The 26,972-nt window shown below is 49.6% G+C and overlaps 3 protein-coding genes across 14 annotated transcripts in view; 2 read left to right on the top strand and 1 right to left on the bottom strand.

The window, feature by feature from the left end:
• Nucleotides 1–953: 953 nt before the first annotated feature.
• Nucleotides 954–11,438, top strand: Tmem91 (transmembrane protein 91). Of its 8 annotated transcripts, none has more exons than XM_006540068.4 (4): nt 954–1,579; nt 6,917–7,152; nt 9,942–10,091; nt 11,079–11,438. In XM_006540068.4, exons 2-4 carry the CDS (start codon nt 6,943–6,945, stop codon nt 11,235–11,237), a joined length of 519 nt encoding a protein of 172 aa, XP_006540131.1. In that variant the 5' UTR covers nt 954–1,579; nt 6,917–6,942; the 3' UTR covers nt 11,238–11,438. The 8 variants fall into 8 exon arrangements, with proteins under 8 accessions (XP_006540131.1, XP_006540136.1, XP_030098536.1 ...); XM_006540073.4 differs by lacking the exon at nt 954–1,579 and adding an exon at nt 3,144–5,541 and having other exon boundaries at nt 11,267–11,438; XM_030242676.1 differs by lacking the exon at nt 954–1,579 and adding an exon at nt 3,144–5,589 and having other exon boundaries at nt 11,227–11,438.
• A 1,106-nt stretch (nt 11,439–12,544) lies between these two features.
• On the bottom strand, nt 12,545–21,424 carry Exosc5 (exosome component 5). 2 transcript variants are annotated; one of them, NR_104358.1, is made up of 6 exons: nt 21,194–21,424; nt 17,327–17,440; nt 16,129–16,329; nt 15,016–15,156; nt 14,235–14,324; nt 12,545–12,877 (listed from the first exon to the last, which is right to left on the bottom strand). NR_104358.1 is itself a non-coding variant. In NM_138586.3 (6 exons), the coding sequence occupies exons 1-6, from the start codon at nt 21,339–21,341 to the stop codon at nt 12,785–12,787; spliced, it is 708 nt and encodes a 235-aa protein (NP_613052.1). In that variant the 5' UTR covers nt 21,342–21,424; the 3' UTR covers nt 12,545–12,784. The 2 variants fall into 2 exon arrangements, 1 of the variants encoding a protein (NP_613052.1); NM_138586.3 differs by having other exon boundaries at nt 16,129–16,250.
• Nucleotides 21,425–21,794: 370 nt separating this feature from the next.
• The window catches only part of Bckdha (branched chain ketoacid dehydrogenase E1, alpha polypeptide), a 28,931-nt gene continuing 23,753 nt past the window's right edge, over nt 21,795–26,972 (top strand). Inside the window, exon 1 of one of the 4 annotated variants that reach the window (XM_006539486.4) lies at nt 21,795–21,944. In XM_006539486.4, the coding sequence (XP_006539549.1) occupies nt 21,837–21,944 (108 nt within the window). In that variant the 5' untranslated portion in view covers nt 21,795–21,836. Of the gene's footprint in view, nt 21,945–24,421; nt 24,602–26,972 lie in introns of those variants that run through there. The other 3 variants (XM_030242029.1, NM_007533.5, XM_030242030.1) reach the window with 3 other exon arrangements.

Here is a 26,972-nt window from a genome sequence, read left to right as displayed (position 1 = left end):
CCATATCTTCTTCACGCAATAAGCAAATCTATTGATGCTCTTTGCTTCCTCAAAACAAAACACCTTTCCTGTTCAGGATCACAGCCAGAATGGAGCCAGCCGACACTAAACGGGCACCTAAAGGGACTCCCATAGTAGTCATCTCTATGTTGTAGCTGGAGGGGAAAAAAGGACCTCCATATTCTGACACTAGAGAAATTGGGAAGTGGGTTTCTCTTCAGTTTTCAGAGCTTCCTCAGATTTCTCAAGGACTGAGAAGTCCAAGTTCTTTCTCAGAGTCACTGCAAAGTTCATTCTAGCAGCTGGTTTTGAACAAACAGGTTGGAGTAAAGATAAATGAGGAAGACGGGGCTGGAGAGATGGTGCAACAAGAGCGCTTGCCTCACTTCCAGAGAACTGGAGTTCGGTTCCCAGCATTCTGTAACTCCAGCTCCAACTCTGCCCTCTTCTGGCGTCCCAGAGGACACTTCCCACCCTCAACCCCTGCCCCGCGCACAGGTGGCATACACAAATAATAAAAATAAATCCTACAAAAGGAAGGAAGAAGCCCCTTTGGCAGGAAGTCAGGGAAGAAAGCCTCTCTCCTTTATATATATATATTTTTTTCCCAAGTCGGAAACAAATTTTAAAAATTTTATGATGAGTATTGTGGCTCATGAGAGACTGAGGCAGGAGGAATGCTGCAAATTTAAAGCCAGCCTGGGCTATTAAGTGAGTTCCAGGCCAATCCCCCTTAAACAAACAAACTAAAACTAAAACAAGAACTTAAGTCGTGTGTGTGTGTGTGTGTGTGTGTGTGGTGTGTTCAGGTGTATGGGTGGTTGTTTGTATGGTGCATATGTAGAGGCCAGAAGATAGCTCGTCTGTGTGGTGTGTGTGTGTGTGTGTGTGTGTGTGTGTGTGTGTGTGTGGTGTGTTCAGGTGTATGGGTGGTTGTTTGTATGGTGCATATGTAGAGGCCAGAAGCTAGCTCACCAACCTCCAAGGTTGTCCCTAGAAGCTATCCACTTTTTTTTCCTTCCAATTTTCAGGATATGTGTTACCAACACTAACACCACTGTTTTTGTGTGCTTGCTTTTTAAACATCTGTTGTTTGCACTGGTGTTTTTCACGTATATCTGAGCACCAGGTGCATGCAGTGCCTGCCAAGGCTACAGGAGAGTATCTGGCGTTCTGGAGAGTGCATTGCAGGCAGTAGTGACCACCCAGGACACACGGTAAGAATGGAACTTGAGACCTATGCGAGAGCACACTATGCTCTTGCCAACTGAGCCATTTCTCCAGGCCATACAGTATTTGTTGTATTGACTTATTTAATTCAGTAATTCTGTCATGCAGGCTCATCCACATTGTAAGTGTGTGTCCGAATTTCCCTCCTTTGGAGTGTCACAGTGCATTCAGTGTAACTAGAGCCCACACTTTATTCAGGTATTCACTGGAAATGGGAGTCTAGAACCACGTGGTTGCCATGGTGTTCTCCATGGCAGCTGGAATAGGGCTTCACACCTTGCTTTCTTCTGCCACTGACTCATTTTAGGAACAGAAGGATCTGAACCACCTTCTTCAAGAACATCACTTTGTAAGTATTAGGTACAGAAAAGTGCACACACAGTAAGCGAACGTCTCGGTGGATTTCATAAACCGAATATACCTGATGCCCAAAGAAAACAAGGCACAGGTTATGGATAGGCTGTGTACCTGCTCACTCCTCATGGAAACATTCCAGGGAGGACAAAGAACCCCTAGGAATCAGGAAGTACGCTGGAGAGGGAGCTTGGTTGTTAAGATGTTTGCTTCTCTTCCAGAGGACCTGAGGTCACTTTGCAGCATCCATGTCCTGTGGCTTACAACTAACTATAACTCCAGACCCAGAAGAGCTAGCACAAAACTATCTCTGTGGCATACACTCAGACACACACACACACACACACACACACACACACACACACACACACAATAAAACTAAAAAACAGGTTTTTGGTTTTGGTTTGGAGACAGTTTCTTTATGAAGCCGTGGCTGTCCCGAAACTCACTACGTAGACCAGACTGGCCCCAAATTCAAAGATCTGCCTGCCTCTGCCTCCAGAGTGCTGGGATTAAGAGCATGTACCACCACCCCTACCTAAAAAAATCTTTAAATCAAGAAGTAAAGAAAATACATGTTGTGGTCTCTTTCTCTCAAGCATTAGAATACTTGCTCCCCAGGTGGTAGCTGTTTGGGAAGGATTAAGAAGTATGGCCTTGCTGAAGGAAGGATGTCACTGGGGGCTTTAGCGTTTCACAGGGGCATGCCATTTTGAGTTAATGTTCTCTGTTTCCTGCCTGTGGTTGAACATGTGGATTCTCAGCGGCTGCTCCAGGCACCTGCTGCTAGCCCTTCACTGTGCCATCAGAGGAGCCCTCGGGAATTAAAAGCCCAATAAAACTCTTTCTTTTATCACTTACTTATCTTGGTCACAGTGTTTTATCACAGCAATAGAAAGGTAACTCATACAGCACGTAAGGCTTAAAAAGTAAAAGAGACTTACAAGGCTCAGGTCAGGAAAGTCCTAAAAAATTATAGGATTCACAAAGTCCTCCAAAGTTATGAAAGGTGTAAACAACTGCTAGGAAGAGGAGAGCCTGCAGCTCAGCTGTTTTAGGTCCAGAGACGCAGTTTCAGTGAGCCACCCACACTGAGATTTTATTCATTGTTATTGAAAGTGGCTTATTTTGGGTTTTTGTCTTCCTATTTTCTTTTCTTTTTCTTCTGGTGCTAGGGATTGAACCCTGGACCTTGGACATCCTGGGCCAGGGCTCCATTATTTAGGGACAGCTATATCCCCAGCTCTGTTTGACTTTTTGTCTCCCAGGCTGGCCTCCAACTTGCTATATAGCAGAGGACGATCTTGACCTGATCCTCCTGCCTCCACCTCCTGAAGGCTGTTGGACTTACAAGTATGCACACCATACCTGTTTTGGTGCAATGCTTGGAATTGAACCCAGTTTCTGCTAGGTAAGCACTCATAATTGTTTTTTTTTGTTTGTTTGTTTTTTTTTTTTTTTTTTTTTTTTTTTTTGGTTTTTTCGAGACAGGGTTTCTCTGTATAGTTCTGGCTGTCCTGGAACTCACTCTGTAGACCAGGCTGGCCTTGAACTCAGAAATCCGCCTGCCTCTGCCTCCCTAGTGCTGGGATTAAAGGCGCGCGCCACCACGCCCGGCTCATAATTGTTATGATTGGATCTGAATGATATATCAGGAAAAGCATAGGTGTGATACTGTATTTTTGGGCATCATGTTATGGGACATAGACTACAGAGTGAGGGGCTGGGGGTGTGGCTCAGTGGTAGAGCCTCTGCCTAGAATTCCCCAGTGAGGTGTTGAGGAAGTGACTAACGTGCAGATGCAGTTGCCTATTAGCATGCAGGAAGTCCTGGATTCTCATTCTCTAGCCACGCACCCCCCTTGACATTCTAGGCCTGTCACAAAATAAAAAAATAAGACTCCAGGCCTGCTGGGAGAGGTGGGCTGGGGAGACTCCACAAGGCTAACTATGGAGGCCATAGTTCAAACTTGACAGGAATTCACTAGGAGGGTAAGGATGATGGGTGTTACTGAGCTCAGTGGTCTGATGGAAAAATGAGGCTAGTTAGGAGTTCATACCCTCATCCGTGAGTCCGAAAGGAGGGCCTTCTTTGTGCCATGCACTTTTTTTTCAGGCCCGAGGCACATCCCTGAACAAAAGAGACTAAATCCCAGCCCCAGTGGAGCTGGTGTTGATGGGAGCAGGCAGGAGCGGCATGCAAACGGAAGCGGGTAGCAGTTTTTTAACGTGGCGTAAAAGACAAATAGAGCAAGAGGAAGGAGCTAGTAAATACCTTCTGGTGAAAACCATCCTGGCCCTTGCCCCTGGCGTTATCCCTCCCGTGGGTCTCTGTGCCAGACACTCAGACTGAGCCAAGCATGCTCCCAGACGCCATCTGCTCTCTCCGGGAGTGGGGCCGGTGCCAGCTTGAGTGTTTGGACTCTTGGCAAAGTTCCCTGGCACCCTAGAGCTAGGGAACTCCACGGCCTCACATCGGGAATCCTCCTGTCTAGCCAGATGGAGGGCGGCAGGAAAGGGAGGCAGTGCAAACTGGGTGGGCTTCCTGAAGGAGGGGATGTCTTGGAGGGCCAGGAGCGTTCTTCAGTTGAACGGACACGTATTATAAATCATAAAATTGATAAACACATTACATGTGTTCACTGCGCTTACTTTGCCAGACTTTGGGTAAATGTGTGGGCATTTGTTGTCACATCTAAGTTAAAATCCATATGTCGGGCTGTGGAAATGACTCAGAGGAAAGGGGGGCTTGCTGCTAATCCTGATAATCTATGTTGGATCCCAGGAACATATCTGGTGGAAGAAAAGAACCAACTCCTACAATTCATCCACTGACTTCTACACATGCTTGCTCTACATAGCATGTGTGCACCACACAAAAGAAATAAATGTAATATAAAAATTTTTTTGTTTTTGTTTTTGGAGACAGGGTTTCTCTGTGTAGCCCTGGCTGTCCTGGAACTCACTTTGTAGACCAGGCTGGCCTCAAACTCAGAAATCCGCCTGCCTCTGCCTCCCGAGTGCTGGGATTAAAGGCGTGTGCCACCACACTCGGCATAAAAAAATGTTTAATTGTTATCACATCTAGGAGGATGGGCATATGTCCCGAGTTTCCAGATGAAGGAATTCGGTTTAGAGAGAGATGACACTATCTATGGTCCAAAGTTCACACATCGAGTGCCTTGGAATGCCTGCAAAGGAGCTGTATGCAGAGAGCCCAACCCTGGACACCACCAACCACCAACGTCACTGAAGGATGCTTATAGCATCCCATCCTAGACCATTCCTCGGCCTCTGTCCTTGGAAGCTTCGCTCAACCTTCCTACCTCAGCTTCTTCCCTCCCCCTGGGGATTCTGCTGTGGGTTACAGTCTGTTGGCACTGGTCCCATTTGTTTATGTCAACACAGGAGCCAGTGTCCTGGCCTCAGTTTCCTCATCTGCAAATTAAAGGGAATGCAACCAGGACCCGGCAAGGGGTAGCATCCGCACTCATTGAACAAGCTGTGTTCTCAGACCAGTTACTTCACCTCTCTGTGCCTCTTTGCTGCCGGGTAAAAAAAGACCATATACCATGCTACTTAGAATTGTTCTGTGGCTGTGTATATTTAAAGCACCTCTTAGAATAAGGCACAAAGCTGTAGTCGATGTTATTATTATTGTTGAGCCATCATTTTGGGTGAGTAATGTGGGGTCCAGCCATGTTCCAACCATCAGGTTTCAGCCTCTTTAAGGGAGAAGCTGCTGGCTCTGGGACCCCCAGAATCGGAGGCCCCCTCCCGGGTCGCTGCGGAGGGGCGGAGTCTGGAGCTATTGCCCCGCCTCTCTCCTCCCCAGCTCGCTGCGGGGCTGGGGCGCAGAGACCCAAGCGCAGCTCAGCAGCATTCAGACCCTGTACGGGGTAGCCCGGACGCCCGATCTCTGGGTTCAGGTTTGCCCATCTCTGGGCGGCAGGGCAAGGTGGGTGCCCTGCAAGACCCAACCATGTCCGGCGCTTGACCGTGGGCGGTGAGAATAGATGGGGACATTGCTCCTCCCCCAGGGTCCTGGTGTTGCGGGGGCGAGAAAAGGATGGAGGCGAACCTTTGGCGGGGGACCTGCGCTAGATTTGGAATGACCTGGGGCGGGGGAATCATAGAATGAGAAGGATCTTTCTGGCTGAGTGTGAACAGTACATATGCTGAAGAGCTAAGGCGACAGGCCGGCCAGTGGGGAGATGTGTGGGGCAAGGTGCGACACCGGTTGAGCTGGACAGGTGTGCAATGGAAGGGATGAGACCTGAGAAACGTAGCAGTGGCGATTTCTGCATGGTGAGGGTGTTTGCGGTTTCAGATGCAACAACGGTGAGGACTGCAAGGTGGCTCAGGGATACACAGGATACGTAAGAACGCTGCCGGCCTCAGACATGTTTTTGAGGGGAGTCGCTGTAATTTTGCAGCATGTGCTTAAGGAGACCTTTGGCAGAGCCAGGGTGTGGGTGGGTTTACCTTCAAAAGGGATGGGTGACAGTGGCCCTGGGAACTGAGTGTGAGTGAGGGCTAGGGGTGTGTGAACTAGGGTGGAGCTCATATGTGACTGGGGATGAGGGATGGATGTGTGCATTATAGGGGGAAGGCTGCGGACCTGTGAACCTGGAGATGGAAGTGTGTGTGTGTGTGTGTGTGTAGAGGACTCATGGGACAAACGTGTGTAAGACGTGGTTTACAATGATTGTGCAACAGGTATTTTTACTACATATTTTTTGGTTTCTCGAGACAGGATTTCTCTGTATGTCCTTGGCTGTCCTAGAACTTGCCTTGTAGACCAGGCTGTTCTGAGCTTACAGAGACTCGCGTTCCTCTGCCTCCTAAGTGCTAGGATTAAAGGTGCATGCCACAACTGCCCAGTGGTACATACTTTTTAAAAATGATTTATTTTTATTTTATGTGCATTGGTGTTTTGCCTGCATGTATGTCTGTGTGAGGGTGTTGGATCCCTGGAACTGGACAGTTGTGAGCTACCATGTGGGTGTTAGGAATTGAACCTGAGCCCTCTGGAAGAGTAGCCAGTGCTCTTAAATGACATTTCTCCAGCCCTAAATACCTTTATGTGTGTATATGTATATACACACACACACACATCTCTATCTATCTATCTAATCCCAGAATTGATCACCTGGGGCCCAGAATAGTGTATGAACTAGGCAACCTCCTTTCTATTCTCAAAATCTGTTTTTCTATCTGTAAAGTGAAGAGAAGGTGTTTTGAGCTCTCTCATCTGTCCAGAGCCCATAGGCATAGGGTGATGGATGAAGGCAAGACTTTTGAAATTTGCATTTGCTTCCTTCTGTCTCCAGGGCCCTCTACCACAGCCTCCACAACCATGGACAACTCCAGCATACAGGAACTCCAGCAACCCTTACTGCCAAGCATAACCTGTGACCTCCTGGCTCCCAGGTCTGAGAAGCCAGAGCTGGGAACCCCCTTCCCAGAAACTGCCTTTGCAGAGTCCCCCAGAGGCTGGCAGCTTCTTCTCCCACCTCTTCCTTCAGTGAGTGCTGGCCTGGGGGAGCCTGAGACCCCTGACTTTGAGGTAGGAGCATCAGGCTGATGGTGGAGGTATCTGCCTAGGTCTGGGGTCTCTCTTGACTGTTCAGGGCTGGCTGGGAGTCTCATGAGTCGCTCTCTGTGAAGCCATGGCTGACCTGGGGCTCACTATGTAGACCAGGCCAGCCTTGAACTCAGAGATTCACTCCCTCCTGTCTCTCAAGTGCAACTTTTTCTTTTTTGGTTTTTCGAGACAGGGTTCCTCTGTGTAGCCCTCGGCTGTCCTGGAACTCACTCTGTAGACCAGGCTGGCCTCAAATGCAGAAATCTGCCTGCCTCTGCCTCCCAAGTGCTGGGATTAAAGGCGTGCGCCACCACCACCCGGCAACTTTTTCTTTTTCTTCAGACTTTAATTTGTTCCTTAAATCTTTGTTTGCTGTTTTCCTTTTTCCAGAACCCATAAACACCTGGCTTCTGTTGACCCAGTTTTTCAAGTTAAAAATCTTAAAAAACAAAACAAAACAAAAAAAAAAAAAACCCCAAACCCTAACATTTATTTGTGTGTGCATGCTCCGTTTGGAGTGAGACCAGCGCACACATGCAGGTCAGAGGACAGCATTCTGGAGCCGTCATTAGGCTCAGTGGCCAATGGCTTTACCTGCTGACCTGTCTCTCTGCTTCCCCTCACACTGCTTTTGAATATTCTTTTCAGATTTTTGTTAGTTTAAAACGTTTTATTTTATGTGTATGGGTGTTTTGCTTGCGTTATCTGTGCATTATACTCATGTGGTTATCTGTGGAGGCCAGAAGGGGGCGCTGGATGCCTTGGGGTTGGTATTAACAGGGAGGTGTGAGGCACCATGTGCTGGGAATCCAACCTGGATCCACTGCCAGCTCCCTTAACCTGTTATCAGTTCTTTGGAGCCAACGAGAGAGAATATGAATGTGTGTGTGTAACACATTACCCACTATTCAGATCCCCTGGAGCTGGAGTTACAGAGCAGTAAGCACTCAGCCCTCTCTTCAATCCCCGCTCCTCCCTTTCTGAGACAGAGTCTGTGTATCTCTCAGGCTGGCCTTAAATTCTTCATCCTTGTATCCCAGCATCCAAGAATGTTAGAGTTACAGGTTTGTGCCAACACAACCATCATAAAATTAGTTTTTAGTTGTTTTCTTTTTTTTTTCTTTTCTTTTTTGAGATGGGATTTTTCTGTGTAGATCAGGCTGTCCTGGGACTCAAGAGACCCACTTGCCTCTGCCTCCTGAGTGCTGTGATTAAAAGTGTGTGCCACCACTGCCTGTAGTAAAGTCATTTTTATGTCATATTCCTTCCTCATATTGTGAAACATCATTTTTACATTTTGACATTTATCTTCTTTTGACACGGTGTCTGATATTCATGCCAGCCTGAACTTCTCAGCTCACACTCATCTTTTTTCCCAAGCCCCAAGTAGCTGGAAATACAGGCCTATGCCACTCCACCTGGTTTGTCTCTTTTGTGAGATGGTTTCATGTAGCCCAGGCTAGCCTCAAACTCATCATGTAATTGAAGATGACCATGAACTTCTGTCCCTCCTGCTTCCACCTCCCGAGAGTTGGGCTAAGAGGCAGGTGCCAGCACCCTGGTTTTCCCGTTTTACTTTAGGCAGGGTCTTGTTGAATTGCCCAGGCTGACTTGGAACTCACTATAGTCCTGGCAGGACTTGTAATTTCAGTCCTCTGGACCAGACTTTTTGTCACCTTTTCTTTAAAAACCTTGTAAAGTGACTTTATCATATTCTGTCAAGTGATTTGGAAACCTGCCCAGATTCAAGGGGAGAAACATCTGAGTTACATCAAAAGAGTATTTGAAGCAAAGGTTTTGGCGCATACCTCTAATCCCAGAACTCCAAGAGAGGTAGGCAGATCTCTGTTGAGTTTAAGGCCAGCCCAGTCTACATAATGAGTTCTAGAACAGCCAGGACTACATAGTAGAGATTTTGTCTTTAGGAACCAGGCTTAGTATGTGCCCATAATCCTGACACCCAGGAAGCTGAAGCAGGGGAATGGTTTCAGACAGCTGGACTACGCTGCACAGAGCCTTAAAGAACAGCCGGGGGCTACAAAGAAAGACCATGTTTACAATCAAAACGAGTCCATCCGCGGGGTTGAGAACAGCCTGCTTCGGGTAGTAAGCATCGTGTTACTGCCTCTGACTGCTCTGTATTGCACCTCTGAGTCCTGTTTGACACTTGTGTCTAGTGTATTTGACTGTGTATCTGGTCATTTTGTTTGAAAAAAATACTTTAAAAGATCAGTTCTTTGGAGACCTAGCATGAAGGTCTAGAGGATCCAGAGAGGATCTGGTTTGCTCCTGACAGAGCTTTTGCTCCTGACAGAGCTGCCTGGAGACATCAGTGATAGATTATTTTTTTTCTCCAGACAGGTCTCATGTAACCCAGGCAAGCCTCCTCATCTTCCTGCCTCTACATCCCGAATGCTGGGATTAGAAACACACTTGCCTTTAAAACCATTTTTGGCAGGCAGGTTTGTCCTAACAATTCAGACCACGGGAGCACTTTTAACTCTTTACAGGTTCTCATCCCAAGGCAAAGCCTGCCCCCACTGCAGATGTCTTCACTCAGGGATTATGAGCAATCTTCCCATAGTTGGACCCTTGAGAATGAACTCACCTGGGGGTGGGTCTCTCTGGAGACCCTCAGTCAGGCCACTGTCGCCCCTTCAAGGGATCTAGGGGACAGAAAAGTCTCTGGGAAGGCCCCAGGGAAGCACTGGTCTACGGGGGCGATGGGGAGGTGGGTGAGGACCACCACCTGTGCTCTCTCCTATCTGCAGGACACATTATCCAGTGACAGTGACTCAGATGATGATGGGGGCGACCGGCTCTCTCCACTTCTTCCCCATGACCACCTCGGCCTGGCGGTATTCTCTGTGCTGTGTTGTTTTTGGCCTGTGGGCATCGCTGCCTTCTGTCTGGCCCACAAGGTTAGTCTGTGTTTGGGACTGGGAGGGTGCTGGCTTAAGACAAAAAAAAAAAAAAAAAAAAAAAAAAAAAAGGCATGTGAGGAGCCATGCTATGCTTAAGGCAGTGGGGGTGGGCTAGAGAGAACTCCACACAGATACACACAGGTGTGACCAGATGTGGTGGTGACTGCCTGTAATCCCAGTATTTGGAGGGCTGAGAAGTTTCAAGGTCAACCCGGCTACAAACTAGGATCTTGTCTCCAAAGAACCAAAACCACAAAAGAACAGGGCCGAGGATGCAGCTCAGTTGGCAGAGCACTCAACCCGGCACTCATGAAGTGCTGGTTTTGATGATCAACATGTAAGAGACGAAGGCAGGGTGATCTGAACTCAAGGTTATCTTTGGCTACAAAGGGGACCTCAGGACAGCCTGGGTTACCTGAGACTTTGTGTCAAAACAACCAAACACAAAAATAAAAACAAAAGAAGGAAAATGGGGGAAAACCAAGACATTTCAAGATTCCAGAGTGGCGGTGAAGGACTTAGAATCATCCTCGCGTTCTCCTTCCTATGGAAGCTAGTGAATTCCCCACAGGTTTCCCTCCTCAGTAAATGGGAGCGATCCCTCTCTTGGGTTTATTGTGTAAATCAACTGAGTTAAAACGCGGCATTCCATAGTGGCACCTGGAACACCGCCCCCCTCCCCCCGGCCAGGGTTTCTTTGTGTAGCCTTGGCTGTCCTGGAACTCACCCTGTAGACCAGGCTGGCCTTAAGCACAGAAGAGTTCTGCTTGCCTCTGCCTCCCAGTGCTGGGATTAAAGGTGCACTCTACCACCTATGTAATACATTCTTTCATTAAATACCCAGCAACTACGTTGCCCTAACCCTGGTTTGGGAATACAAATGGATTAGTCATACTAGGTGGGGGCAGGGAGGGGGAGAGCCACAGGAAGCAGGACGGAGGGTGAGGTGGGCACTTTGGTTACCACTGCCCACTGCCTCTACAGACCAACAAGGCTTGGGCCAAGGGGGACGTCCAAGGGGCAGGGGCTGCCTCCCGCCGAGCTTTCCTGCTGGGGGTCCTTGCCGTGGGGCTGGGCCTGTGCACATATGCAGCTGCCCTGGTGACCTTGGCTGCCTACCTTGCCTCCCGAGACCCGCCCTAGTTGCCCTTCAGCCCCCACTGTGAATGCAGAGGCCAGAGGACCATCAAACCCCTGAGCAGAATGGATGATCTTGGTGTACACAGTGGTGACGGAGAGGACCACATCGCCCAGAAACGAGTCAGCTGGAGGCCCCCTCTTTTTCCTGGCCACCCCTACCCAGAAGGAAGCAATGTGAGAAATTAAAGATACCCTGAAGCCAAACCGGAGTCTGTCTGTGTTTGGGTGTGTCAAGGGCACACAGGTAGGAATATCTGAGAGCTAGGTTAGCTGGCTGTGGCTGGCCTTAGACCTCAGAGCTTGAGGTGGGATGTCATCACAGTAGAAATAGAGACTTGATCTGGTAGCTTTGTGACCCTAGACCAAATGACTTCATGGACTTGTCTCATCTGCAAAATGGGACAAGGTTTACCTCGGGCGGAGCTTGCGTGCCTCGTAGCCTGCCTCTGAGCTCATCCCACAGCAGATGGAGGGACTAACTATTCAGTAGTCCATCATCAACAGAAAGGAAAACCGGTGGGAGAGAAGGACTGGGAGCCATGCATATTCTGGCTCAGGCGGCTGAGAGAAGAGGATACAAGTTGAGAAAAGGATTCAAGTTCAAGCTGGCCCTGGGGCTGGGGGTGAACTTAGTGGTAGAACAGGTAGGACCTAGGTCCTTGCTTTCATCCCTAGTACTGTGGGTAGAGGGTCAGCCTTAACAATTTAAGGAGACTGACCCAACCTAACAATGTGAAGCCAGCACTCCGAGTACTTGGGGGGCAGAGGCAGGTGCATCTCTGAGTTTGAGGCTAGCCTGGTCTACAAAGGGAATTCCAGGATAGCCAGGGATACAGAGAAATCTAGTCTGGGGTGGCTGTGGTGGTGAAGAGGGCCAGGGGCATACTTATTGCATCCTGATGCAGAATGTGCCCACCCCTGCTCTAGCTTTGTCTCCGTGTGTGCAGGAGTGCCCAGAGGCCCGAAGACTCGGTCTGATCCCATGGCAGCTGACTTAATGGTGGTTGTGAGTCACCTGATGTGGGTGCTGGAACTGAACTCAGGTCCTCTGTGCACAGAAAGTGCTCTTAACAGCTGAGCTCTCTCCAGATCACCTTTTAAGAAGTAAGATGGTCTTATGTAGCTCAGGATGGCCTCAGGCTCACTATATAGTGGGAAATGACCTCTAACTGCCAAGTGCCAGGGACTACTGGCACACACCACCACCACACCCATTTCTTATCCTGGACCACGGAACCTGTGCCTCTTGTTCACTGCAGCTTCTTGGCACCAAGCAAGCTCGATGGACGAGTACTCTCCAGACACCGGAATCAGTGGGTACTGACTCACTCACCCAACACGGGGGAGCCCTTTTTAATGGTATCCTGATGAAGGGAGGGTTATACCCAGGCCTAGAATGTCCCTAAGCCCCCACCCCAGCCTGGCACAGGAGCCTCCGCTGCGACAGGACCAGAGGCTACATGGGCACAGACAGAGGCACAGTGGAGTGCTGGCTCGTGGCGGTGGTAGGCGGTGGGCATGGTGGGAGGGGCGCCCTACCCTGGCGTGCCTCAGCTCTTCGAGTAGCGCCTCTGCAGTGATTCCCGGTAGAATCGGAAGATGTGCTGTGAGGCGGCTTGGGCGGCGGCCAGACACTGTTGGAGCTGGGAACCAGGAGAGGGTTAGCCCCAAAGGAATCCCTAAGCCTCCCTCCTTCCCTCCCCTTCTACTCCTCCTCACCATCACGAGGACCATGCCCTTCTTCACTACCTCCTAACTCCCACCCCACAATGAGACAATGTCACGGCCACAACAATCATCCTGCCCAGCCTCCTAAGAGTGTCACTACACCTCGCTTTATATGGCGCTGGGAACAGAGCTCAGGGTCTCCTGCATGGGAGATAAACCCTCTACCAACATAGCCACATCCCCAAGCCCAGAAGCCTGCGTAGCTAAGATGTAACTCTCAGTGCAGGGACACGCCCTGTGGAGGTTAAAGAACCAGCAGAAGGAGTTGGGTCTCTCCTTCTGCCATGTTGGCCCTGGGCACTGAAGTCAGGTGGTTAGGCTTGGCAACAAGAGTCTTTAATTTAGAACCATCTTCCTAGCCCCTAAGCTTTTTCTTAATGAAAAGACAATAAGGGACCACACTCTGAAAGCAACAAGACCTCAAATGCCTGAGATCGGAATCCCCACACCTTGGAAGGACTCAGAGAGTTGGAGATCCTGAGAACTAGAGGAATAAATAACCTTTAACCTTAACTCTTCGGGCCTCTGGGCACTCCTGCACACACACAGATCTTTTGTTGCTGTTGTTTGAGACAGGATCTTGCTATGTAGCCCAGGCTGGCCTGGAACTACGTCTATAGCTCAAGATGATCTCAAGCTTAGCAGCTCCCTACCTTACGGCCTGCTGAGAGGGACTAGACAGACTACCTAGAGCCTCTGCTCCCTTTCTGAGACAAGTTTTTACTATACTGTCCAGGCTAGCCTGGAACTCACAGCAGTCCTTCTGCCCAGCTTCTGAAGTGCTCTGATCACAGCCGTGAGCTCCCAAGCCCAACTCAAATAACCTTAAGAACCATAAAATGAGAGCTCTAAATCAGAAGAAATGGAGGCACAGACCATCTGACCCAAGTTTCCAAACTGCCCCGCGGGAGCCCAGAATTCCAGAGGGCACTGTTCTGTGCTGGGCACCGGGGACTGCTTCATTCAAGATGAACACTGTTTTCTGAGTTCATCTCTCTGGCTTTCTTTCAAAATGCTACAAAGAAGCGCCCTCTCTCAAAATGTTGCCCTCGCTGGCCTTGAATTCAGAACCATGCCTCCCTGACTCCCAAGTGCCGAGATTAAAACTTGTGGCTCAGAACCCTGTGCGTGTCATGCAAGACCTTCATGACCTGAGCCCTGAAGATGTACCCTTCCTCTTACTCCCCAGCAGGGACGTACAGAGGGGCTTGTTCTGAGCTGGGACAAGATGTTATAAAGGTTCTGGGCTATGCCCCGCCCCCACACTGGTACCTCAGCGTCAGAATAGAGCCCCTTGGTGGTGGACATGAGCAGCTTCTGCTCGGCGCTATCCAGAGCAAAGGTCAGGATGGCCCGGGCCTCCTAGGGACAAGAGGGACAAGGCTGTTAAGTGTCCGGGGACCACCCATTCCTAGGTGGCTGTTTACTTCTCTGCTCCTTATGTGTTTATTCTGTCCCACAGGGGAACCACAGTGCTGGTCACTTCCCGGCTGCCTCCCCACCATCCTGCTCTGTCCTACACGGGCAAGGCAATACCATGGCTCTCTTGCCATTACATTTTGCTGGTTATCTGATGGGAACCTGGGAAGCCTCCAGACGAGCATCCCGGTTCCCACTCTGACAGCAGCAGTTGCAGCAAAAGCCAGGTAACAGCCAGAGCAGCACACTGCGCTCTTTTCTGTAACAGTCTGTGACCCTGCTGGGGCCCAGCCACGGTTTCTAATGGCTCCTGTCTCTTCTCCCCATCCCCCACTCCTGTGGCTCCTCTAACCCCCAGTGTCAAACCCTTCACGTGAGGTGCGGAGAACGGGCTTCCTATGCTCACTACCATGCCAGCGCAGGGCATAAGAACCAGAGCTCTGCTCTATGGTTTGGTAGTAAATGCTAGCAAGTTTCCTTTCTGGCTTGTGCAAGTCTGAATTGGGTTTCTAGCACTTAAAGCTGAATGAGCCTTGACGAATAGAGCAGAACCTTCCAAATGTGTCAGTGCACAAGCCACTTGTCTTGTTAGGGTTAGGGTTGGGCCTGGAGGCACGCCAAGCGGCAACCCTACCTTTTCTTGCTTGGTTGTGGGGTCCAGCACGAGATTTCCATCAGAGTCCAGGGCACAGGTGACCCCACAGAAGAGGGCTCGCATGGGCACACCTGCATCCACCAATGCCATGCAAGCAGCGTTCAAGCAACAGGCCAAGAGCTGGGCATCACAGACTGGTTAAGGAGAGTGTCTTCAGGCTGGCATTGAACATTCACCCTTCCCTTTACAGACATCGCTGACTCATCACAGAGCAGCGGCGTGGCAGGATGGTTACGCGGTTCTGGCGCCAAGTGGCTGCCGCTGCTCCACACCAGGTCTTACCAACTCTCTCCCAGCTATGAGATCAAATGGTTTTCTCCATGTCTCATATCTTTGTGTTAGATGGGACAATGCTAGGGAACAGGTATGTACACTAAGGGATATACCAAGTGTCATGAGTGAAACAGGGTCAAATAGAGAGATATCCCAAAGCCACACAAGAAAGACATTACTGGCAAAGCCAGGCCCACCCCCGGGGAGTCTAGTAGGCAGCTACCATGCTAGATAATGGAGCTCTGAGGTGGGACGTGCCTGGAGCTTGAGTCCCACCCTTGTTTCCATCTTGGTCCCTTAGACCAAACACTGCCCCTCACCTGAAACAAGGCAACATGAGAAACACACATGGCAGGGCTCTCGAACCAGAGAGCCTGAGCCCACTGTCTTGGGATTTACATAGGAATTACAGTGCTACCCAATACAAGCCCAGTGAGAACTAAATGACTTAACATCATGAGGTGCTCAGTGCCAGGCCCAGCAGCACACAGTAAGCCCTGCTTGCTAATTTTTAAAAATTACATTCATCTACTTGTGTGTGTTCAGGGGCAGGTGTGTGCCATTGTGCTCACGTGGTAGTTAAGAGGACAACTTATGGGAGTTGGTTTTCTCCTTCTACCATATGAGCCTTGGAGACTGAACTCAGGCCGTCAGGCTTGGCAGCGAGCACCTTTCTCCACTGAACCATCTTGTTGACCATGGCCTTGTTGTATGCTCTGCAGGAGCTGCTGCCTGGCACAGGTCCTGGGTGGCTGAGGGTACGGAAGCCGGAGGGGAGGTTCTGGCCACTTCCTGGAGGAGAGGGCTGGGAAAGGATACAGAGCCAGCGTCGCTCACCACCTGCAGCACCACGGTGATTGAGGTCCGGGGGTGCAGGGCCCCTAGAACCACAGCTTCACAGGTATTCCTGACCAGCCGCTCGCGGCTCTTCTCGGCCACGCCTGGGGAGACGGGAAGCGGTCAGGCTCTTCCCTTCCACCCCGTCGTCTTGCTCTGCTTGGTCCAGCCTCTGGAGGGAGACTTCAGGAAGGGGCTGTCAGCCTCAGTCCGGGTCGGAGTACACACTCCCAGGAGAAAGCGGGCGAGTCTGCAAGTTTCTGAGTAACTCCTGCTATGGCCAACCTTGGCCAGGGGTCTACCAGCCAGCCACCCAAGGAGGAATACCCAGAGGTGCCCATGTCCTGTGCTACTGGCCATATCTACTCTCATCAGAGCAGGCCCATCCCATGACACATGGGGAGAAGTGGTAAAAGGGCAGAAAAACAAGTTAATGGGAAGGAAGAGCGAGGAAGGCAAAAAAGGGAAGAAAGAAAAGGCTCAAGAGAGGGTGGGTCTGGTGGTACAGGTCTGTAATCTCGAGACTTTAGGTTAGGCAGTGGGATCATGAATTTGAGGGCAGCCTAGGTTATAAAGAGAGCTCACTGCCAGCTCAGAGGACTTGAGACCCCGTCTCAAAAAGTTAACAGGGGGGCTGGTGAGATGGCTCAGCAGCGGTTAAGAGCACTGACTGCTCTCCCAAAGGTCCCGAGTTCAAATCCCAGCAACCACATGGTGGCTCACAACCATGAGATCTGACTCCCTCTTCTGGTGTGTCTGAAGACAACTACAGTGTACTTACATATAATAAATAAATAAATCTTAAAAAAAAAAAAAGAGTTAACAGGGCTGGCTACATGGCCTAGCCACATAGCCTTAAATTCACTAGGGAAAAGCTAATGGTGTGGCTCAGAGCTGGAATTCCTGTCTGGAGACCACCAGTGAGGATCTGGGAGGCCTAATCTCAGCAGCAGAGGGCTTGACCGGACTCCACCCTGGAGAGCCTGGGACTGTGGCTTCCTGGAAGTGCATCTGCCCAGCAGGCCTGATGCTCTAGATTCCATTCCAGTGCAGCAGAATCAAAAGCTGGGCAAAGAGGGAGGAGAGCAGGGCAGCAGAGACTGGACACAGCAAGCATCGAGGGGTCAGATGAGGTCCCAACAGACTGGATCTTTTGGGGGGCTCAGTGGAGTCCAGTTACCAGGCAGCCCGATCTTCGGCCTCAGGATCACTTCAAGGGTGGCCTTGTTGAAGATTTCTTTGCTGACCTTCACCTCGGCCGGCCCATAGACTCCAGCCAGGACAGAGGTATCACCTGGGGGAAAGAGGGAGGCCTTGGCCGCTCTGTGCTGCACTTAGCACTTCTTTCCTCTGCTCTCTTAACTTTAAGCAGCTAAGTACCTTCCTCATGGTAAGTTTGTGAAGATCAGGTGACTGTGGCTCACAGAAGCAGGAGGCCCTCAGTCTCCCAACATCACACAAGAAGATGAAATAAATGCCAACTTTAAAGAGACACAGTTCACTTGAAACATATAAGACACTGGCCAGAAGGTGCAGAGCTTACCACAGACTTCAGCCACTGGTTAATTTTTAGAGGTAGCTGGGGTTTGCAGAGATGGCTGGTGGTGTGTGTCAGCATGCACACTGCTCTTCCAGAGGACTAGAATTCAGTTCTCAGCACCCATTATCAGGCTGCTCACAACCACCACGAAACCCAGCTCTAAGGGACTGACACCCTCTTCTGCCTTCATGGGCACTCGCACACACAGCTCTCGCCCACACACGCATATACATATCCCAGTGTTTGGGAGACACACAGGAAGATCAGGAAATCAAAATCATCCTTGGCTCCAATGGTAAGTCTGGGGCTACCCTGAGCTACGGGAGAACATCTCATAAGCCAGCCAAGCAGAAAACAGTTATTAGATGCAATTAAAATATATTAGTAAAATACATTTTAAAAGGACAAACAATAAAGATTGTGAATGTGTAGGGGGTCTTAATTTCTACTTATTTCCCCCAAATGGTTATGAATGGGTCTGGAGACCTCGTGTGACTTTGCTAACGTCCACAGGCGTCAGAGAGGCCACCTACGATGTGAAGGCACTGCATTCAACAGCAGTTTCCATGTTTCTGACTGTAACTCCCAATGCCCACTACACTTTACAGCACAGCTCCAAATCGATAAAATGTATGTGTATAAGTCGGTCAGAGGTTGGGGCTGGAGAGATGGCTCACAACTGTATGTAACCACAGTTCTTGGGAAGATCGTACTCTTCTGTCCTCAGGCACTAGGGACATCCATTTAAAAAAAACAGTTATTTAAAAAACAAGGGCTTAGGAATGTCACTCTGAGGTGGGACATTTATGCAAAGTCCAAAGCAAAAACAAAACAAAACAAAAAAAAAAACAAGATGGCAAAACCAAGATGGCAAGCCTACACAGGCAGCTTCCCCGGCTCTGTAGGTTTTCATCGATGTACTTTCTGAAATCAGGTTCTATATGGTCAAAGCTGGCCCTGACCATGCTATCTATGTAGCTAAGGGAGCAGGGCACGAACTGTTGTTCCTCTGGCCTCTACCAGCCCTCCCTCCCCCCGTACTGGGATTAGGGGTTTTGTACCATCAGGTGTTTTTGGTTTGTTTGTTTGTTTTTGCCTTTAAGGTAAGCTACTGTGCCGGCTAGTTGCTTCTTTTGCTTTGCATTTTGTCAACTTAGCCATACCTGGAAAGAGGAAACTCAAATGAGGAATTGCCTCCATCAGACTGGCCTGCAGGCAGGTCTGTGGGGGCATTTTCTTTTTCTTGAGACAGGGTCTTGCTGCATGATCCTGTAGGGCATTTTAGTGATCAACAACTGATATAGAAGGGCCCCCACTCACTGTGGGCAGCGCCACCACTGGGCAGGTGGTCCTAGGTTATCTATGAAAGCAGGCTGAACAAGCCATGAAAAGCCAGGTTCTGCCACGTTGATTCTGGTTATGTCCTTGTCACAGCAAGAGACTCCTAGTGAGGACAAATGTCAAGTAATAGGGATATTGTGTCATTATCATACATACACATCATTTGCACTGCTTGCCTGCCGCAGCCACAGCCCCCTCCATCGGGTGTTCTTACAGGAGCCTTTGAGGTCAGAAGTGTCTGCAACATTCTTTTTGAAAGTCTGCCAAGTCTCCAGCTTGCACTAGGGCCCTGTGAGTTTAGGGTTTTAGAACATGGGAAGGTTCCCTCTCTATTTCTTATATCCCAAGAGATAGGGGAGGCTGATTTCAGCAATGAGCTAAGCTGAGAGCCAGCCTGGGATGAGAACACTAAACATCTGTGGGTGCTTCTCCAATGAAACCAGAGGTAACCCAATAGACTCAGGTGCTTACTAGAGCTACATTCCTGTACTGCTAGATAGACTGTGCTCTCAGCGAGCAAGGGAGTCTCTTTCTTCCCACCATCTCGATGATGTGGCTGCAGAAATTCTCTTCTTTTCCCCCTAGTATTTATTTTACTTTTTAAGTTATGTGTGTGTGTGTGTGTGTGTGTGTGTGTGTGTGTGTGTATAGTTCCCTGCAGAGGCCATAACAGGGCTTCCAATATCCTGGCTCCCCACAAGTTACAAGTGCTTGAAAGCTGCCTGAATGGGTGCTGGGAACTCAACTTTGTTCTCTGTAAGAGAAACCATTTCTCCAGCCCCGAGCTGTCTCCCCTTTTTTTTTTTCCCCAAGACAGGGTTTCCTGGCTGTCCTGGAACTCCCTCTATAGACCAGGCTGGCCTCAAACTCATAGAGACCCTGCATCTGTGTCTCAAGTGCTGGGACTAACGGTGTGTGCCACCACTGACCTGCCAGTTTTCTCCTTTCTTAAGCTCTATCAGTCGTCAGCTCTTGCCCCATCTATCTGATTCCTTCGCAGGAAAATGCCTGGAGACTTGTCTCAACTGTTTTTTTTCTCGCTCTTTCTGACCCACCACTATAAGCAATGACCTCTAGCTTATTAGCCATAAGGTGATCAGCCTTTAACATCTCAAACAAACTCACCATTGTCAACTCTGTCTCTGCCCTCTCATCTGTCTACTCTGGTAGTTTCTCACCCTCTCATGACCTCTCAAAGTTGGCTGGCCCGACTGGGATATAGGGTTGTGTGGGTCTCAGCCACAAGACTTCTCTTTTCTCCCTATTCATTTAGTCTGATGAAATGTGTATACCAAGGAAAGGCACGTTTTCTTAAATGATGGGACCGGGGAAGGGGAGATGCTTCTCAGCCCAGGATGGGAAGATCACATTTAATTTGAAGAGCACTTACTTAGATGTATCATCTGCCACAGTAATTATATTTAAACCAGTGGTGGTGATGTGTCTGTCTCAAAGGGTATTTATGCAAATAAACACCTTAGCCTCAACCGGTGATGTATGGATCTAGAAGTGTTTTTTAAGAAATCTAGTCAAAGCCAGGCGTGGTGGCGCACGCCTTTAATCCCAGCACTCGGGAGGCAGAAGCAGGCGGATTTCTGAGTTCAAGGCCAGCCTGGTCTACAAAGTGAGTTCAACAACAAAGTGAAAACAACAACAACAACAACAACAACAAAAACCCAAGAAATCTAGTCAAGGGGAGCTGGAGAGATGGCTCAGTGGTTATGAGCACTGACTGCTCTTCCAAAGGTCCTGAGTTGAATTCCCAGCAACCACATGGTGGCTCACAGCCATCTGTAACGGGATCTGATGCCCTCTTCTGGTGTGTCTGAAGACAGCTACAGTGCTCTTATATAAATAAAATAAGTCTTGAAAGAAAGATAAAAGAAAGAAAGAAATCTAGAGAAGGGTAATATCTGCCTTGGTGAAATACCTATTCTGGGATAGTCACTCTTATGAGAGTGGTCTTGCTCTCGATCTCCTCTGAGAGGGATTTACCAGGCTGGCCAACTCATTTCTTCTCGAGACGGGAGGTGGGTATACTCAACATCTAGAAATAAGTTCAAGGAGGCGGGCGTACTTGGTTACATACTACACAGTAACCGCTCTTCAAAAACCCTTCTTCGGTGAGGATGGCGCGCGCTGAGTTAAACTTGGTGAGGCTCGTACCTTGAAGAAAAGAAGCAGATCCATCCGGCCGGGACAGCAGGTTTTGCTCACAAGCAAAGTGCCGGAGACTGCAGACTGGACTTCGGGGGCTGGACTCTGTTCCGGTGTCAGTGAGTAAATTGGCGTCTGCACGCTTTGCGCCCTCCATAGCCGCTGACCACGCGCGCTGCGGCTCCCACCGTAGCTTCCGCTTAGCGGCGCGCGCAGTTCTACCGGCCGCGTACCTATTGCGCATGCGCCCGTCTAGGGCACGCCCGAGTTGGCCCTAGCACGTGGCTCAGCGTTTACTAACAATCTGGTCCCGCCCACCTCCACCTCCCAATTCTGGCATAGCCATTGGACAACAGGGAACAGGGGGAGGGACTTGGAGAGGGCCCATTTTGCTCAGGGCTCCGGGTCCTGAACCCTGAAGGTTCAAGTTAAGTTGTCCTTTTAGTTGCCTGAATTAGGAGCAACTAGAAGCAGACGACCGGAGCAATTTTAGAGACTAAAAATTGCCACCTTACTCATTTATGCGTCTTTGTCGCAAGGTGGTTAGAAGCAGATAGCGTGTTGGCCTAGCGGTGCTGCTATTTGAATAAGGCATCTGGTGGGACAGCCGTATGTCTATCCTGTGAGAAAGGAGGAGTGGTTATTAGCCAAGATGGCGATAGTGATGTCTGCGGCCAAGATCTGGAGGCCGAGCCGTGGCCTGCGCCAGGCTGCTCTTCTCCTGTTGGGACGATCTGGGGTTCGGGGCTTGGCTAGATCTGTGAGTATCTGAGCCCCACGGGGTCTTTCTTAGGGAGAAATAGAGACGTAAAAGTTATTCTTACATTGTGTGAGACACCGCGGGCTGTGAAGGAAAGAAAGAAAAGGTCCGAGAAACTTCTTGAAGAGAAATTCAAGGGAAGAATCCCTTTAGAGGAAAAGCAAGGCAGCTACTTGTGGGCCTCGATAGAAGGAGACGAGACGGGGGTTGAAAGGACAGATCAGGTTTTCATAGGGTCCTACATTGCTTAAATTCCAACTGTAAAGGGAGTTGAGCAAGAAACTGGTTTGATTCCTATGCCACCTGATCAAAAGGCAAGGCAAGGGACTTTGCCATGACTGTCCTTTACACAAGATGATTATGAAGGGAGACAAAGAGAGCTACAAGTTCAAACAGGACCCTTTGCCCACGTTATTTTTTTGAGACAGGATCTCACCCACGAGTCCGGAATGGCCTTTAGCTCACCCAGATGCTTAGACAGGCATCGAACTGGAGATAGTCCTGTCCCAGCCTCCCAAGTACTGGCATTACAGATGTAAGCTACGGTGCTTGGCTGCCCACTTTTCTTGAAAACACTGGAGAAAACTCGGAATTCCCTTTTGATCCATTGTTGATAAGGGCAGGATAACACTTCCAAAATCTGTTGCGGTCTGGCAATGTACCACCACAGTGTAGAATGCTTGCCTAGCACGCGCCACGTCCAGAGTTTGGCTCCTAGCCCTGTGTGTTTGTTTATCTGGATATGGCGACACATGTCTGTAATTTCAGCGCTTGGGAAGTAGGAGAGGAGGCATTTGAGGCCAGGTTGAGTTACGTGAGACCCTATCTCAAAAAAAAAAAAAAAAGATTTTTAAAAATGGTTTACTTATTTTTATTTCACGTGCATTGTTGTTTGGTCTGCATGAAGATGTTGGATTCTGTAGAACTTGAGTTGCGTACATACAGACAGTTTTGGACTGCCATATGGGTCCTGGGAATTGAACCCAATTCCTCTGGAAGAGCAGCCAGTGCTCTTAGTCACTGAGCCATCTCCCTGCACCCCCCAAAAGATTCTTTTTAAAAAGAATAGGACCTGGTGTGGTGATGTATGCTTTTGATTCCAGCACTTAGGCAAACAGATCTCTGTGAGTACCAGGCCAGGGCTACATTGTGAAACTGTGTCTTTTTCTCTTTTTCATTTATTTATTTATTCACTCCACATCCCGATATCAGCTCCCCCTCTCCTCCCAGCCCCTCCCCCCCCCTTACAGCTACTCTTCCTGTTCCTTTCCCCCTTCTCCTTTGGAAAGGGGGAGCTTCTATCACCTCCCCAGCACATCAAATCATTGAAGTACCATACACCAACGCTAGACAAGGTGGTCCAGCCAGGGGAAAAGAATCCACAGGCAGGCAACAGGTTCAGAGACAGCCCCCATTCCAGTTATTGGGGGACCCACATAAGAACAAGCCACACAAGTGTGTGTGTGTGTGTGTGTCCAGGTCCAGCCAGTGCTCATTCTTTAGTTGGTGGTTCAGTCACTGAGAGCCCCCCCCCCCCCAGAATCCACGTTAGTTGACTCTGTGGTCTTCCTGTGAAGCCACCATCCTCCCCTGGGCCCCCAGTCCTTCCCCCAACTCCTCCACAAGACTCCCCAGGCTCCCTCCATGTACTGCTTGGCGGGGGTGGGGGTGGGGGGGGGTGGGGGGGGGTGTCTCTGAATCTGTTTCCATCTGCTGCTGAGTGTAGCTATTCCAGGCTCCTGCCTGGAAGTATAACAAAACATCATTAACAGCCTCAGGGATCGGCTCCTGCCCGTGGGATGGGTCCCAGTCATTGGTCAGTCATTCCCTCTATCTCTGCTCCATCCATGTCCCTGCACATCTCGCAGGCAAGACACATCCTGGGTCAAGGGTTTTGTGGGTGGGTCCCTCCACTGGGAGTCCTGCCTGGCCACAGGCAGTGGCCACTTCAGGTGCCATATTCTCAGAGTCGTCCCCATAGACTCCCTGGGGCCTCTCCCACCCCACCCCCAGGACTCTGGCACATTGTAAAGACAACTCAACCCCCACCCTACCTCTGCTGCCAATTTCCATCGACTTCCCTGCTCTCCCTGCACCTGATCCCCCTGTCCTGTTCCTCTCTGTGAATTACAGGCCAGTCTGGTCTACGTAGAGTTTCAGGAGCTATAGAGTGAGACAGTCTCTTACAAAAGAAAAATTTTGTTGGTAATACCTGGTTAGAGGGCTTTGAAGTAAATTTCCAGTGGAAACAGGTCTGGTTAAGTGGATGGGGTCTAGAGCTGGACCACGTGATTTTTGCCTCTCTGCTCTGCCACTTTCCAATTGTGTGGCTTGGGCCAGGAACTGTACCTTGTGCCTCTCCATACACTGCCAGTATTGGGCACTTCCTAGGGTTGCTGTGGAAATACCAGCTTGTCAGCAGTACAGATTGGACCCGGTACAAAAGGGCAGTAGGACTGTCTGACTTATATTAGTGGTGAGGACCAAGACCACAGAGATTGGGAGAGGGAAAGAATGACCTGGAGAGTGGGAACTGGATTGGCAATGCCCTGGCGAAGCATCTCCATCTTCCATGAGGCTGCGGTCGCTCCTCTGTGTGTTTCATAGGGCAGAGAAGACAGGGTCGGGAAGAGAAGGGGACGAGCAGAGGTGAGCAGGTGAGCAGGATGAGGAAGATTGGCAGCGGAAGCAAGCAAATATAGAAAGGTTGCTGGAGCCAGTGGGGGTGGGGCAGGCTCCTGCTTGTGTGCTGTTCTCTTTTTTTTTTTTTTTTTTTTTTTTTGGCAATCAAATCCTTCACAGCTGATTTCAGTCCCTGAACTCATTGGCTGAGCAGGTAGGCTGAGCTTTGAGCTGAAGTGAGGTACCCTAGGGAAAGGTCACTGTGGCTGATTAAATCTGTTTTCCTGCTGGCTCAGTCTCCGGTTTTTGTCCCCATATTTCTTTACTTATTTGAGAGGACATTTGGAAGAACGGCAGGAGGGCGCAGTCTGTAGCTTTCATTAGTCTGTATATTTACATTTTCCCATTCCCCACCCTCCCACTTTGGCAGTGGCTTATGTAGCCCAGGCTGGCTTTCCAGCTCCCTGTAAACCTGAGCGTGACCTTGAACTCCTGCTCTCCTTGCCTCCGTGTCAGAGCTAGAATTAAAATTGTGCACCACCATGGCTGCTTTTTTTTCCTATTAATTTATTTATGTATTCACTTTACATCCCAATATCTGCCCCCTCCTCCCAGTGCCCCCTCCCACAGCTCCCCCTCCAACTCCCCCACCATGCCTGCTTCTATGTGGTGCGGGGATTGAACTCAGGACTTACACATGCCAGGCAAGCGCTCTACTTACCGAGCTACATCCTCAGCCTTCTCCCTCCTCCTCTCACCCTCCCTCTCTTCTTCCTCCCTTCCTTTTTGCTGGGGGTGAGTCTAGAACTGATTCTCCGGCCTCTGCATCTCAGATGCTGGGGTTTCAGGCATTTGCTATCATGCCTGACTTTATTATATTCTCTCTTTTGATTTCATTCTTTTTGTTTTTGATCTTTTTGAGACAGGGTTTCTCTAGGTAACCCTGACTGTCCTGTCCTGGAACTTGCTTTGTAGACCACACTAGCCTCAGACACACAGAGATCTGCTTGCCTCTGTCTCCCAAGGCTGGGACTAAAGGCTTATGCCAACACACCTAGTTCTGGCTTTAAAACTCCCCCCCCTCCCCCCCCACACACACTTTGGCTTTTTCGAAACAGGGTTTCTCTGTGTAGTCCTGGCTGTCCTGGAACTCACTCTATAGATCAGGCTGGCCTCGAACTCAGAAATCCGCCTGCCTCTGCCTCCCAAGTGCTGGGATTAAGGCATGCGCCACATCTGCCCAGCTAAAACTTTTTAAAATCTTCTTTTCATACAGGATACTTTGATCGCCTTTCACTGTGCTCCCTGTATTTGTTTTTCTTTCACTAGGTCTGTTAATAAAAGCTGTTTTGTTAAAGACCAGCTCTTGAGGTGCAGTCTGGCTCCCGGAGAATTTTCTAGCCCAGGCTCATACTCAGGATCCTCCTGCCTCAGCTTTTCCTGCCTCAGCTTTTCCTACCTCAGCCTTCAGAGTACTCAGCTCACAGGCATGTGCTGCTGTGCCCACCCCTTTACCTTTGAGTGGCAGCAGCAGGCTTGGGGAGTAGCAGAAGGAGATTTTTTTGGACCCACGATTATCCAGCAGAGCTTTCCCAGACAGTGTAGATGACTTGTATTTGTGCTGCCCGGCATAGTAGCACCAGCCATGTGTGGCTACCCAGCCGTGAATGTGGCTGGTACAGCTTTAGAACTGTGGGTTTGTTCTTTTTGAGACAAGGTTGTCCTATCTGTAATATAATCAGGCTGACCTCGGACTAGTGGTCCTCCTGGCTGAGCTCTTAAATGCTGGAATTTCAGGTGTGTGCACCTGTGCTCAATTCGAAGGTTTACTGTTGTTGTTTTAATTTTTATTTAGTCCTTGAAAATGTTATTCATGTCTACCATATATTTTGATGAAACCCTCTCCACCTTCCCCACTTCAGTTCTGCCTAGGGTCCTCACATGCCTTGAGACTCTGCACCCTCTTAGGCTTGTTTGTTTGTTTCTTGAGGCAGGGTCTAACTACATAACCATAGCTGTCCCAGAACTCACTAAGTGGGCCACACAGGCCTGGCACTCACAGAGATCCACCTGCCTCTGCTTTCTGGGTGCTGGCGAGTCCAGTTAATGTTGCCCATACATGAATTGGGTATAGACTCATCCACTGGGGCTTGGGGAACCTACCAGTGGCCTAAAAGAAAAATGCCTGGCTCTTCCTTCTCTTGCAGCTGGCAACTGCTAACAGACCTTTAGCCAGGAATGGGGGTCTTGAGCATCTCCCCAAACCTTGCTGGAACTTTTAACCGGCTTCATCTTGGTGCAGATCGTGACCACGATCACACGTGACCACGGCTGCTATAAATTATGTTTGCAATAGCTGTGTCACGAGGATACGGATTCTGCAGCAGCTCCTCCCATCCTGCATGT

Source organism: Mus musculus, chromosome 7, assembly GCF_000001635.26.
Source record: "Mus musculus strain C57BL/6J chromosome 7, GRCm38.p6 C57BL/6J".
NCBI classification, from domain to species: Eukaryota; Metazoa; Chordata; class Mammalia; order Rodentia; family Muridae; genus Mus; species Mus musculus.
Note: the sequence above shows the minus strand (reverse complement) of the source record. Positions and strands in the feature narration are given on the sequence as shown.